The 14,189-nt window shown below is 50.6% G+C and overlaps 1 protein-coding gene across 1 annotated transcript in view; it reads left to right on the forward strand.

The window, feature by feature from the left end:
- Positions 1–14,189, forward strand: part of Celsr1 (cadherin EGF LAG seven-pass G-type receptor 1) — a 141,005-nt gene that overhangs the window by 118,465 nt on the left and 8,351 nt on the right. Inside the window, 4 exon segments of the mRNA XM_005066887.4 lie at positions 1,333–1,537; positions 2,493–2,660; positions 4,709–4,835; positions 6,955–7,155. Of these exon segments, the coding sequence (XP_005066944.2) occupies positions 1,333–1,537; positions 2,493–2,660; positions 4,709–4,835; positions 6,955–7,155 (701 nt within the window).

Genomic DNA, 14,189 nt, shown 5'->3' on the forward strand with positions numbered 1-14,189 from the left:
TATATCCAGTATGTGTAATGCACATATATTAATGTTCATACATGTGTATGCTCAAAATGTTTGTATTTGTATACATGTTAATGTGCATATGTGTATATATGTTAATATACACATATATGTACATATATGTTTGTATTCTAGATGTGCAGATGTGCATTTTTATATTCCAGGTGTGCATATATATGCATATGTGTGTATATTCTGTGTGCATGTGATATATCCTGTATGTACACATATTCCACGTGCATGCATGTGTGTATGTGAATAGTCTACGCATGCACATATGCGTATATATTTTGCCTACATTGCGCACACTATTCTTACATGTGTGTACATGGGTCTGTCCCTTAGCATTGTGACACCATCACCTATCTTCTTCTGAGGCGTGGCTCAGGGACACCCAGTTTGCCATGAAAGGAATCCCATACTGTCCAATCCCTAATTCCCTATAGCCGTGCAGGTGGCATTTTATTCATTGTGCCAAATCTGAAAGCTGCTAAAACACTAGAGTTGGCCAGCACAGTACCACACTTCCTGCCTGTCAGGCAGCATAGTGTCTGATAGGTTGGCTGGTAGGAAGGAGCCCCGCCCAGGCAGGGAGTAGTCCATCTCTTGCACGTGCTGATCCAGGGAACATGACAATATCTCTTTCCCTATCCTCTCCCCCACCGAGCCCAGGCACTGGGACAGTCAGACCCACACCAGAGTCTCCCCCATCATGGCTGGCTGCTTCAGTGAGTTGCAAGACACTGTAGGCTTGGGCACCCCAAATATGTATTTACGTGTGGGTTATATACATGGCTTCTCTCATGTATAGTTGAAAACATGTCCACATTTAACATGAAGTTAGAAAGCACAGGGCACGGAACACATGTGTGTAGAAGCCCCTGTCTCCTCTTGCAGTTCCCAGCTCTGATTGGATCCAAAGAGTACGGAAGGGATGATAATAAGACCCCAGTCACCCGCCACATGACATCATTACCACTTTAAAAGCCCCATCCTGAGGCATCTGCTACATTCCCAGTGTCTCTCACCCTCCCCAGCCCTTCCTCTTGTTGCTATGAAATTAGCCACTTGTCACTGACAACTCCAACCCCATCGGTCACTGTACTCCTTTCTGCCTATGAATTTGAACTGTCTGTGCGCACATCTTCAAATCTGTTTACAGTTCTTCTAACTCATACACAAAGCTAGAATTACTGCTGGGCTGTGAATTGTTAATGCTTGAGGGGACTCCATGTTAGTTTCTAGCTGCCAGTTTTAAGAGTGTAGAACCCATTTGGTGGCACGGGTGTCTGCCCTGAGTCCTCATACCCTGTTCTCACATTGCAGAAGGTCCCATGATGAGGCTAGCCAACCGGAGGGCTGGACCACAGGCACCACAACCAGAATCCAGGGCCGAGAGAGAAACCTCATTCAGCAGACAGAGGAGACACCCTGATGAACCTGGCCAGTTTGCTGTTGCCCTGGTCATCATTTACAGGACCCTGGGTCAGCTGCTGCCTGAACACTATGACCCTGACCACCGCAGCCTCCGGTGAGACCTGGGTGCAGGGACCCATTTCCCCAACTCTGAGTTCTAGTCACCCAGTGTCACCCACAATAACATTCTGCCATGGCCCACCAAGGAGAGGTTCTGTGTCTGCCACGGTGCTCTGCCCTGGGGTGGTGTGTGTCCTTTGCCTTGGTTCATCCTCACACTTACATCCACTCATTCCTTTGTTCGTACCAACGTGTGCCTCTGGGGGCTCTAGTCTGTCCCCACACCTCACCCAGAGGCCGTCACAGGAGAGACCTATAGGGGTCTCTGCCTTCTGCTGGCCCAGCAAGGGCCCCTCAGCCAGCACGCTGCACGGTACGTGCTGCCCCCGAACAGAAGGCTGCACACAGGTCGCTCCAGCTACTGTATCTTGTGGGTGCTTCCTTGTTCCTCGGTCCTTGTTTTTAAGTCACACTCAGAGGTGAGTGACTGGGTTCCAGGCTGTAGTCACTTAACCAGATTCCTTATGTGGGCTATGCTACTGCTCCCAGGGTCGCCACCGTATGTAATGTCCTCTGACATCTTGCAGAGACATGCCTGCTCCTTAAAGTTTCTGAAGCCCCTTCCCCTGGAGGTAGCAGGTCTCCCTGTACCCTTTTTGTTGTTTGTTTTGTTTTGTTTTTTTGAGACAGGGTTTCTCTGTGTAACCATTCTAGCTGTCCTGGAGTTTGCTTTGTAGACCAGGCTGGCTTTGAACTCACAGAGATCCCCTGTATCTGCCTCCCAAGTGCTGGGATTAAAGGTGTGCACCACCATGCTGGAATCCTCTCCCTGTACTCTTGAGAATACCAGGAGTGCAGCCCAGACCCTCCTGAGGGCAGTGCTGTGATCTGTGTCCGTGGCCTGTGTTTTAGTTGCTCATTTGACCATGTCCTCGTAGTGTCTGGATTCAGGTTCTCCCAGAACATGAATTAATCATGTTTATCCCTATAATCGTCCCTCTCTGCCACAGATTGCCTAACCGGCCCATCATCAATACCCCAGTAGTAAGCGCTATGGTGTACAGTGAGGGGACCCCACTTCCCAGCTCTCTGCAGAGGCCTGTCCTGGTGGAGTTTGCCCTGTTGGAAACCGAGGAGCGAAGCAAGCCTGTCTGTGTATTCTGGAACCACTCCCTTGAGTAAGTGGATCCCCAAGAGCCTGCAAGCAACCTCTTCTGTGGGAGCCCTGTGTTTGTACAGGGGGGGGGCCTTGCTGGGGTTAGAAGGTCCAGTAAGCAGAACGAAGGCTAAGTTTTTCTCTCCCAGGGCTTAACAAGATAGGAAGCATTCCCCACTTTGCCTCTGGGAGTGTCAGTGTGTGCCCACATGTACATATACACACACATGCACATGCATGTGTGCATAAATTCATGTTGTGTTGAGGAATTACTCATATTCTCATGGGGAATTATAGACCTACACACACACACCACAAGAATATGCACAAAGATGAGCACACATCATATAGACATGATCCGTGTGCAACAATACACAGATCTGTGCATGCATACACATGCAGGAATACATAGGGCATGTACACAGATGCACACAAAATGCTCATACAGAAACAGGAATGCACACACAAGGCTCCCTCAAGGAGGCAGTGCAGAGATCGGCTGTGATATGGTGGTCCACACAAGCACCCATCTCTCTGCCAGGCAAGGCCACTTGCAGGATATGGAACTCATGCAGAGAAGTGGCAGTGTTGGTTCCAGGCTATCCTCCATAGCAGGGTTTGTTTGGCCTGTTTCTGGAGCTAACTCCAAGAATGACTGGATGCATGATGTATTGCACAGGTGTGCTCCTACAATCAAGGAAGGGAGGAGGCTGATTTTAAAAGATGTAAGATGCTCTTTCCTTGTTCCTGTGTGACACTGGGTTCCAAGGCCGGTAGCCTGTCTGTGGCTAATGCTAATGGGGGTCATTATGTTTGTCTTTGTAGCTGCAGGAGTCATGGGAGATGCCTCCTTGCCTCGGTCTTTGGTCTCAGTTTGGTCGCCCTTACATAGAGGGACGCAGGGTGGAATGAGGAAGTGCTAGTCACCAGGCTTGGCGCACGGTCTAAAATGAAAAGCATCGGTGCTTTTCCTCATCACGGGGAGCCTGGGATCCGCAGGATCAGAACCCAAACCCTCTCTGTATGCTCAAGGCTGCCTCTGGATGTTGTACATCTGTAAGCTCCTACCGCAGTGACATTTCCCATATCCCGGTCCCCCGGGATTGAAGGAGAGCTGCCACAGGAGTCTGTGCTGGGTGCCCAGGCACATGCTCAGGCAGGAGCATTCATCTTCTCCTGTCTCGGTACTTTCCAAATGCTAGTTTACAAGTGAGCTCATTGAGTCAGGGCATAATAGATCTTTACAAAGGGGAGTGAAGGGAAGCGTTGGTGTCTGATGTGTGGGCCCCATGGCTGCCAGGCAGGGCTGTCTGTCCCTGGCTATTTGTTTGAATAATGGCAATTAGCAGTGGCTCTAGTGATCTGCCGCCCCTGCTTTGTGTTGCTGCCATTATCCCCTGAACCGAGCGCTCCTGGCAAAGCGCGTCAACCGTCACACCCCATTTTACAGATGAGTAAACTGAGGATCAGAGGGATTATAGGGCTTTTCCCAGAGCCACAGAGGGCAGGGCCCTCGTAACAGCTTGTTATTTGGGGCTTTCCGTCAGGGAAACACAGCACTAATTGGACCCTGGCTTCCAGGCAGCTCCTGTAAAACATTGTGCAACGTGAACATGAAAGTGGACAATGGAGAGACGCTTATTGCTGAGGCCACAGGGGCTCCCAGTATGGCTGTGAACAAAGTGGCTGTCTCGGCCTCAGGCCATAGACTCTGTTGGCTTTGGAGCTTTCTGTATCTGGCACATAACCTTTGAACTTGAGAGCCTAGACCAGCTATGAAAGGGAAAGGAAAGTTTTTCCATACTGCCAAATGGCTGTGAGGGCTGTGTCCTTGGTGACAGTGGCCACGGCCCTTATCTTCCATGTGTTTAGGAAGGTGAAAGGTTCAGGCTAGGAGCTGACAGGGAGGTTGTGATATTTGGTACCCATGGCTGGCTGTTCTCGGGACTTGGCCATTCCCATCCAGTGATGTTAGCATGGCCTCAGAGACCCTGGGCCTGGGTGAAGGCAGCTCCTGGGCTATCTCAGGGGTAGATGGAATGGGCTCACCCCTTTCTTTTTCCTCCACAGCATCGGCGGGACTGGAGGGTGGTCCGCCAAGGGCTGTGAGCTACTATCAAGGAACCGGACCCATGTCACATGCCAGTGTAGCCACTTGGCCAGCTGTGCGGTGCTCATGGACATTTCCAGGCGTGAGGTGGGCGTTTTACCACTACCCATCCCCTCGGCAAGTCTGGGGACTAATCCCTATGGCAGCTGGAAATCTAGCCCCCAACCCATCCTCCCAAGACCCCAGATATTCCTTGTGTTGTGCAAACCAAGTGTGGCCAATGAAAGCTGTGTTCTACCAACTATTTGAAGAGGTGTGTGAGAAGAGCTTGAAGAGATTTTAGGGGCCAGCAAGATGGTAAAGGTGCCTGATGACCTGAGTCCACCCCTAGGGCCCACATTATAGAAAGAGAGAACCAGCTCCTGCAAATTGTCCTCTGACCGCCACACATGCACTGTGGCATGCATTGGTGCACATGCACACAAACATAGACATGCATAAATAAATGCATTTTTTAAAAGGGAAGGTCAGAACTGGATATGGCTCTTGTAAGCTGAACACCTAGGAGACTAAGAGGATCCCTACAAGTTCAAGGTCAGCCAGCTGTGGAGTGAGACCCTGTCTAAACAAACAAGTAAACAGAAAGTTTTTCAAAGAGCCCAGGTGATAAAGGTACTAGCCTTAACGATGATATCTTAGGGTTTCCGTTGCTGTGATTAAGACAGCATAATCAAATGAACTCCGGGAGGTAAAGGTTTATTCGGCTTATGCTTCCACATCACAGTCCATCATCAAAGGAAGTCGGGACAGGCACTCAAGGCAGGAACCTGGAGGCAGGAGCTGAAGAGGCCATGGAGGGGAGCTGCCTGCTGGCTTGCTCAGTCTGCTTTCTCATAGAACCCAGGACCACCAGCCTGTGGTGACACCACCCACAGTGAGCTGGGACCTTTCACATAAATCATTAATCAAGAAAATGCCCCCACAGACTTGCCTACAGCCCAATCTTATGGAGGTGTTTATCGAATTAAGAGTTTCTCTTTTCAGATCTGTCTAGGTTTTGTCAGCTTGACAAAAATTAACTAGCATAGTGGCAAAACCTAGCCTCAGGCTCAGAAGTTTCTAGAACATTACCTCCTCTCAGGGCAGAGTCCGCCAGCCATGCTGGATCACTCTGCTTCTGTACCCACTTTGAATGTCTCTCAGACCACACACTGCCCCCAAGGACAAAGGTCTGAGGAGAGGAAGCCAGTGACAGGGAGATGATACTTTGGTCTCATTGATAAGTGAGCTGGCCATTGTGATTGTTGCCTGGCATAGTAGGCTCTGAGCGGCCATGGCACACAGCTCTGTTACTGCCTTCTGGAAGGTACTGGATAACCTGTACCCAAAATGCCCAGACTGCCCAGGACTCTGTAGTCACACTAAGCACACGCCTGGAGACTCACAATGGGCCAATTGCATGTATATTTTACCTGGAGTTTTAAAGCTCCGTTAGTCAACCTCAGTTGCAAGAGGCTGTATGCTGAGGGTCAGAAGGAAGTGCCAGCCACAGGACTCTGCTGCCAAAGATGACTGCCTGAGCTCCATGTGACCAGAGCTGAAATTCCAACCTGTCTAGTCAGGACACCGAGGGAAGCTTAAAGACTCTCACAGCGTCATTCATCTGTGCCTACCTGGTACTCACTCCCCTCGTGGGTTCTAAGGACCACATGAAATAACACAGCCATGGGTAGGTGAAGAGCCCCTCACATGTATTAAACAGCAGTGATGGTGCTGTGTCACAAGTTTCTCAGTCTCCTTGTAGAGTGCCTGCTGTGACTGCTGGCTGAGTAGGGAACAGTGCCACTGGAGACACATGGGATTTGCATAAACTGAGTCCCCTTGGCGGGTCTCCAGTTTAGGATTTGGAATGACTGTCTCAGTCACTCCTGACAGCGGGTTTTATATAGGAGGAGGTTTTTTTTTTAATGTTTTTGAGGAAGGGTTCCCATTGTGTAGACTAGATTAGCCTCTCGAGGACTGAGACTAAATGTGTATGCCACACTGGCTAAAATATATAGCACATGGGCTGGTAGCGTTAGTACATCCCTCTGTTGGGCAGCTGTTGCCCCACTCATCCATCCTCAGAGATTGCTTACCACCCCAAACTGGTCCCCTGGTCCCCTGCCTGCCTTAGATATCAATGCCCATCATAGTATTTTATCTCTGTTGTTCACACATCCACCAGGGCCCACTCCTCACTTCTCTTTAACCAACCCACCTGCAGCATGGGGAGGTTCTGCCCCTGAAGATCATCACCTATGCCGCCCTGTCCTTGTCCCTGGTGGCCCTCCTGGTGACCTTCATCCTGCTGTCCCTTGTCCGGACACTGCGCTCCAACCTGCACAGCATCCACAAGAACCTCATTGTGGCACTCTTCTTCTCCCAGCTCATCTTCATGGTCGGGATCAACCAGACTGAGAACCCGGTAAGACCACTCTCCTGAGCCTGCCACGGCTTCCCTAAGTGATGTCACCCGGGCATGCTGTCACCCGGGTGTGCTCTCAGTCATCCTGGAGCATTGGAAGAGCCCTACCTGCCTTGTAAGGGCTTGTGTCAGGGAGTCTCTGGGGGAAGCCGAGGCTCTATGACCCGTGGAGACCTCCCTCTAAGGGTACTCATAGGGTCCTCCAAAGGTGACATATACAGTGAGTCTCACCCTCTTGACATTAGTGATTTCATAGGTGCTGTTCTGGTTCTGTTTCTTACTGCGAGAAAACACCCTGACCAAAAGCAACTTGAGGGAGATGGGGTTTATTTGATTCATGATTCCAGGTCATAGTCAGTCATTGTGAGGAAGCCAAGGCTGCTAGTCACTTCCTTTGCAAGCAGGTCTAGAGCTCAGCTATCTTTCTCTGCTCTTATACAATCCAAGGCCCCCTGCCTAGAGAAAGATGCCACCCACTGTGGGCTTAATATATGGGTCTTCTCCCATATATTAAGAGTCAAGATAATCCCCCTCCAGACAAGCCCACGGTTCTACCTGACCTTGACAGTTCCTCATTGAGACTGTTTTCCTAGGTGAGTCGAGCGTGTGTCAAGTGGACAATTAGGATTAACCATCCAGGCTTTGTAGTCATGTGCTAAATCCCAGAGTCCTGTGGGCCACAGGAGCTTTAGTGGATAGTGGTGCACAGGAGCTTTAGTGGATAGTGGTGCACAGGTTTCCCACCCCTCTGTTTTCTCCATGCCCATGACAGCCCTGGACTTTGCAACAAATGTGTAGAGCAAGGAAGTGGTTTCTAGGGGATGTATAGGACCAGCTGAGAGAGCAGTAACGGAAAAGGACGAGAGGAGAGGGAAATTGGGGGACCTCCAGTGATAGGATTACATGCATGGATAATGGGTGTCACGTAGGTTTGCTGAATGTTGCATTGGATCCTGGCGAATTGTATGAGCCTGAGAGGTGTTGCAGAGCCTCACAGGGGTCCTAGCTGCTCGTGGAGGTCATGTACTTCATGCCCTAGAGGTCAGCAGGGTAGAGTAGTGTCCAGACTGGAGAGCCCCTCGGTGTTAGCATGCAGAAGCTAAGTGTTACAGAGGAAGGATGTGGGAAGCAATGAGAATCCTTCCCTGCACCCACACAGCTGCATCTGTGATCAGCAGGCTCCCAGCATTCATCAGCAAGGCCTGTCCAGGCACAGCTACCTGACACATATTCGTCTCTGACACAGGTGATTGGTGGAATTTGCCAGTGATGTAAAGATAGCCCACAGGAGGGACATTTGTAAGGGGCACGAAGATCGACAGTCAGGAGATGTGACAGACAGTGCCAGCCTAGACAAAGCCAAGGATCTCTGATTGTGAGGCTGAGGATAAATGATTGTACCAGAGACAGAGGGCAGCTATGCAGTGACCACAGGGGTCCACGCACCGGGACAGTAGACTCCTGCTATTCTATGTCCCTAGTGAAGCAAACTCAAAACATACCTATAGAAGACACAAGCTTGAGAAAAATTTCTAGGAATCTTAATGAGGGAAAAATGTTCATGGAAACATCATGTCTGACCTTGCAGACTAGGCAAGATGGTGCAGTGGGTGCCAAGCCTGATGACCTGAGTTCAATCCCCAGGATCCACAAGGTGGAAGGATAGAGCACACTCCCACCAGTTGTCCTTTGACTTCCACACATGTACTGGTGGCATGCATCCTCCACACACATATGCACACACAAAATAAGTAACTATAATTAAAGATAATAATGCACAGGGAATAGTAAAATCAAAATAAAGAGTTGAAATCACATTGGTGATGCTAGAGAAAAGGCAGTGGGGGCTGGAGAGATGGCTCAGGGTTAAGAGTTCTTCCAGAGGACCCGGGCTCCAGCCTCAACATCCACTGGTGACTCACAACCATCTGTACCTCCTGTTCCAGGGATCCAGCACCCTCTTCTGGCCCCCATTGGCACTGTGCACACATGGTGCACATACTTGCAGACAAAACACCATATACATAAAATAAACATTTTTTTTAAAAAAGGAAACCTGAGATCCAGTGAGCTAAGCAGCTTTAGCAAAAGAACACTGGGACCTTGAGGAGGTTTGTAAAGGGAAGAATAAGGCAGAAACCAAGTGGGAAGGAAGGGGATCAGAAGATAAATAGCCATGAGGTGCTATTTGAAAAGGAAAATCCCTAGTGTAAAGAAAGCACAGGTAACAAACCCTGGCACTGAGAAAGGAAGTAAGAGGGCAGCTTGAACAGTTGGGGCAACACCGTTGAACCCTGGCTGAGTGGCCACATTCTCATCTAAGGTAAGCTGGCACTGGAAAGGCATCAGTACCTGCATGTAGATAACGGAACCCAGCTGGGTTTATCTTAGGACAGTCTTGAAAGTGATTTAGCAGTAAGCCTAAAAATGTCATTCTCGTCACCACATATAAGGAATGATCCCAAGTTTCCTTTCACTGTTAGGACACAGGGGCTAATGTAGCCCAGGCGGGCTTGGGTTAGCTGAGGCCCACCATAAACTTGAAGTCCAGACTCGCTGGCTTCCACCTATGGAGTGTTTGGAAATATAGACCCACATGCCTGCACTACCTGATTTTGACAGTGTTGGGGGTTGAACAAGCCCAGGGCCTCTGATATGAGGTCTTCTAACCACTATATTTAAGGATAAAATATTTTTCTTAATGCAGAAAAATTTGACAATTTTTACACTCTTTCACCATTAAAAAGAAGGGGGTAGGATAAAACCCTCTTTGAACAAACTAGAAAAGGAAACTCCTTAACCTAGGACAAGGACCAGCACACAAACACACTAACGTAGCTGGGAGCAGTGGACTGTCTTGACTGTGGTTCTCAATGGCAGAACCTGCCTTAACTGAAACCTTTCATTCACTAAGGTGTGGGAGGAGGGCCTCGACGGGGCCAATGTAGAGAGAATGAAAACTCTTAACAGATGGCCTGATTGGCATGTTGGAGTCCACAGAAAATTCTACAAGAACCTACAGATAAAACCTGTGCATGATCCAGGGAGTTCAGCAACCTGGGTATAAAGACAACTGCACTCCTGTTCACTGGCCATAGCATCTAGATGTAAGGAGCAGAGGAGAGCACGGGCGAGGGCATCCCTAGGAGAGCATATTAAATCTGGCTGTGAACGAATGGAGAGCCGCTGTGACTGAGCCACGTGGAGTGGGGCTGGGGAGCTTTTATAGTCAACTGGTGACTGTGGCATTTGTCCTCTAGGTGATAGGGGTTTGGGGAGGCACAGACTGGTGTCCAGAGATGATGTCTCAGGAAGGAAAAAGAAGGAGCAGCCCAGAGGGGGCAGCACAGGTCCAAGTTGCTGCTGACAGTGTCAAAGTCTTTGGTGGCTTGATGGAAGGCAAAATTGAGGAACACAATGGGGATGTGACTTTGGGTGGTCCCAGCTAGCTAGCTGTGGATTTCCATATTTCCACATGAGAATTTAAAAAAAAAATATGAGGTCCAGCCCACTTGTTGGGAATTTGAGGAGGGATGGTGATTACAGGTCAGCTCTGCTCCTATGAGGGCTGTGTTGGAAGCTCACTTACAGGGTTAACCCACTCACCTCCTGGAAGTGAGAGGCGGATGTGTAAGGAATGACAGACTTGACAAATGGACCACTCAGGCGGCGGTGGTAAAGGTGGAATAGGAACTTGGCCCTTGGTGTCATCTCCCTGTAGACCCAAGGGGGCCTTTACCATGTAGACTTTTCGCTACCAGAGGTGAGGGTATCATTCTCCCATTCATTCCAAGTTTGTTCCCTGCCCTGGACTCTGTGTGTGCTGTTTCACACATGTGGCTGAACAGTGGCTGACAGCCTAGTGTGTCACAAGGTCAGCAGGCCTTCACCTGTGCATGCAGAGACCCAGGTGTTCGGGGGTTACCCTGACCTAGACACCATCACGCTTGAAGCAGCGGCTGGTGCAGGATGGTGCCCTATGTCGTGGTCGGCTGTTCCTTCGGCCTCACCGTGGTCTCCAAGGGGTGGGTACTATAGCTGTGTTCCGTTTCCACATGGACTTGTCTCAGGTCCCGTGGATACCAAACCAAAAGATGTGCCAGATGAGGTCACGCTTGCACACGGCACCTCCTCCTGCATGTGTCGCAGCATCCTGGGGTTGTGTGATAGCGGTGTGAGGCAAGTGCCACGTGGCTGGTTGTCGGGCTGTGCTGTTTAGAGAAGGGTGGAGCCGGAAACAGAACAGTGCATGCTCAGTACAGGTGTGATTCTTTTTACTTTACCCTAAATGCTTGTCACCCTTGGATACAGAGCCCTTGGGTATGAAGATGCAACTATGCACTCAACCTATGATGATTCAGAAATACCTCCCACCCCTACCTGTTGGCTGGTGCATCAGAGACCTGTATCACACCCTGAAGTGCCATGGCAACCAGCCAGAGCTCTGTGGTCCAGCACTGGCCTGGTAGTTGAGGTCCAGGACAGAGGCCTGGGCAGGAAGTGGGAGGGGCTGGTGGTTTTAAGGGTTCTGGGGTAGAGGAGGGTAGATGCAGCTGCTGGGAATATGACAAGTAGGTGGCTGCTGGACGCAGCTACTCAGGGCGCAAAGCACAGAGCCCAGGAATGGAGACTTGCTCTCCAAGCCAGGCTCTGGGACAGTAGGGGGAAGATGGCTGCAGAGCTGGAGTTTCCCAGCAAACACAGAGACCTTCCTGAGTGGCCAGACCCCTCAGGAAAGAAGGCAGACCCCGCCACCTCCCAGACACAGTTTTCAGGGCTGTCCTTGACCCAGTCCCATTGATGAACTTGATGGCTTTCCTGCAGGGTCACAGAAGCACAGGGTTGGATCAAGGACAAGGACCAAACCTCCTTGCCACTTCCTGAGCCAGGCACAGGAGGCCTAACCTCCTCCCCGAGCATAGCCTGGGTGAGAGCTCAGTAAGCCGAGATTCATTTCGATCCTGTAGGTGTGCTTCTCCAAGGTCCAGAAAGAGGCAGGTACTGTCCAGGGCTGCAGGCCACCTCCCTGCAACTAAGTATGGCCTGTGGGGCACTGAGAGGCCACCTCCCATTTCTGACTCGGTGCCTGCCTGGGACGAAAGCTTTCTGGGCACCAGTGAGCACAGACCAGGCAGATGCATTCTGGGAGGAAGGTGAGCAGTGGCAGGGGCTTGGCAATGTGCCTGGGTTTTATCTAAACTCACAGTCCTATCTCTGGGCGAGGCTGTTTATCTCCCAGAAGCCTGACAAGCTGAAATGATTTAGTGTGTGTTTGCTCTGTTCTGGAAAATCAAGTATGTTTAGTGTAGACGTGTGAACACACAACCCTGCCAGGTCTTACTGTCAATTCCTAGCCCTGCTGTCAAAGAGTGATTTGTTTTGTTTGGAGGGTTTACTTTTCCACCATTTAAAGGGAAAGCAGCCAACCTTCTCACCCTCCAACTGAACCCACTGCAATTCCCACTCAGGAAATGCATATGGTGTGGGGTTAATCCAGCTCAGGCTTGCCCCTTGCGGCTGGCATCCTGGTGCCAGCAGAGGGCATGGCCCAGCTGCTGCACTGTTTTGTCCTCAGCTTTGCAGTGTAGGTGACAAGTGTTCACGCTCAAAAAATCCCATTGTACTGTCTCCATGTCATTTATGGAGAGCACCTGGCTTTCGGAGGCTGCCCTGGCAGCAGATGGTTCTGTCATGGAGCCCTCCGGGCTGTGACCTGTTGACCTCCCTCCGGGCTGTGACCTGGTATTTGAACATAGCAGCATCTAGAAGGAGGTTAGTGGCTCTCCTCCTCCTCCTCCTCCTCCTCCTCCTCCTCTTCCCAGAGAAGACACCGGGGCTGGCTGATAGTCAAGGGCAGAGCATAGCGCTGTGCCTGCCAGGGTGGGTCCCATTTGTGGGTGTGGTCAGCAGTGGGCTTTGATAAGGGTGTGACCACTTATGGCCATGGGTGGAATCCCACTGTGAGTTTGGCCCAGCTCGGGGAGGGTCAGTTGTGGCTGTGGTTAGGGGTGTGGCTTGAGGTAGGGCTAGCTTGTCCAGGTGGCCAACTTGAATAGGGCCGGATTCTTCCCCTTCCCCCTCATTTTTCACTGTCTGCCTTAACTTCCTGTTGGGAACCTGCTGTCACTTACCAGCCGGCTAGGGCAGGTCTAGGGCAGATCCTCCAAAAAGACCCACAAGCAGCTGCCTGGACTACATCTTCAGGTCCCAGTGTGGACCACCTGAGCTGTGTGTATACTAAAGCCTCCTGAAGTCTGGGAGCCCAGCATCCCTGGTCCCTCCTCCCACTGCCTTCTCGCTGGTACTGCTGGGTCTTCTGTACCCAGGCAGGAGGAGCTGGCTTCTGCATCAGACTCACTGCCTAAGACATGCTGTCCTTCAGCCAGCCAATATGTTGATGTTTCATTTGCAACACTTGGCCTTTGGCCTGACACATAGCCCTGTCCAGTTAAAGGCACACGGGTAGGACAGACCCCTTCTTCCCCTGTCTTAGATCAGAAAAAAACCAAACAAGACATTGTTCCTACTGGACAGAGAGGACCCTGGAGGAAGTGGCCCCCAGCCCCCGGCCATACCCATGTAGAAACCACATGGTGACAGTTCTGGAAGCACAGGTCAAGGTCCCAGCGTGGGAGTTTTCCGTCTGAGTGACTACAACTCCATAGTGTTTTCATAAAGCCTGGAGTCAGTATTTAAAGATTAGAATCAGTTTGCAAAAATACATTATTTTCAGACTCAGAAAGACTAGTGCTGTGTCTTGTTCCTGAATTACACCCACCCTTGGCACTGACCCCAGGCTGAGGAGGGGTGCTTAGGTGGATCCCCCATGCCTTCTTCTACCATCTACATCAGGAGAGGCGCGGTGACCGCCACTCCTGCTGAGTCACATAGGAGGGGAGCTCCACTGCCCTTTAGAGACACTAGAGACCCTGCCATTGCAGGATAGCCTGATTTGGTCACTCCTGACAAATTTGGCTTCTGCCTCAGGAGGGTCGCCCCTAGGCGTGAACCCATCTGTAGTTTCTTAGGGTGCT

Source organism: Mesocricetus auratus, unplaced genomic scaffold (assembly GCF_017639785.1).
Source record: "Mesocricetus auratus isolate SY011 unplaced genomic scaffold, BCM_Maur_2.0 Super-Scaffold_100010, whole genome shotgun sequence".
NCBI lineage: Eukaryota > Metazoa > Chordata > Mammalia > Rodentia > Cricetidae > Mesocricetus > Mesocricetus auratus.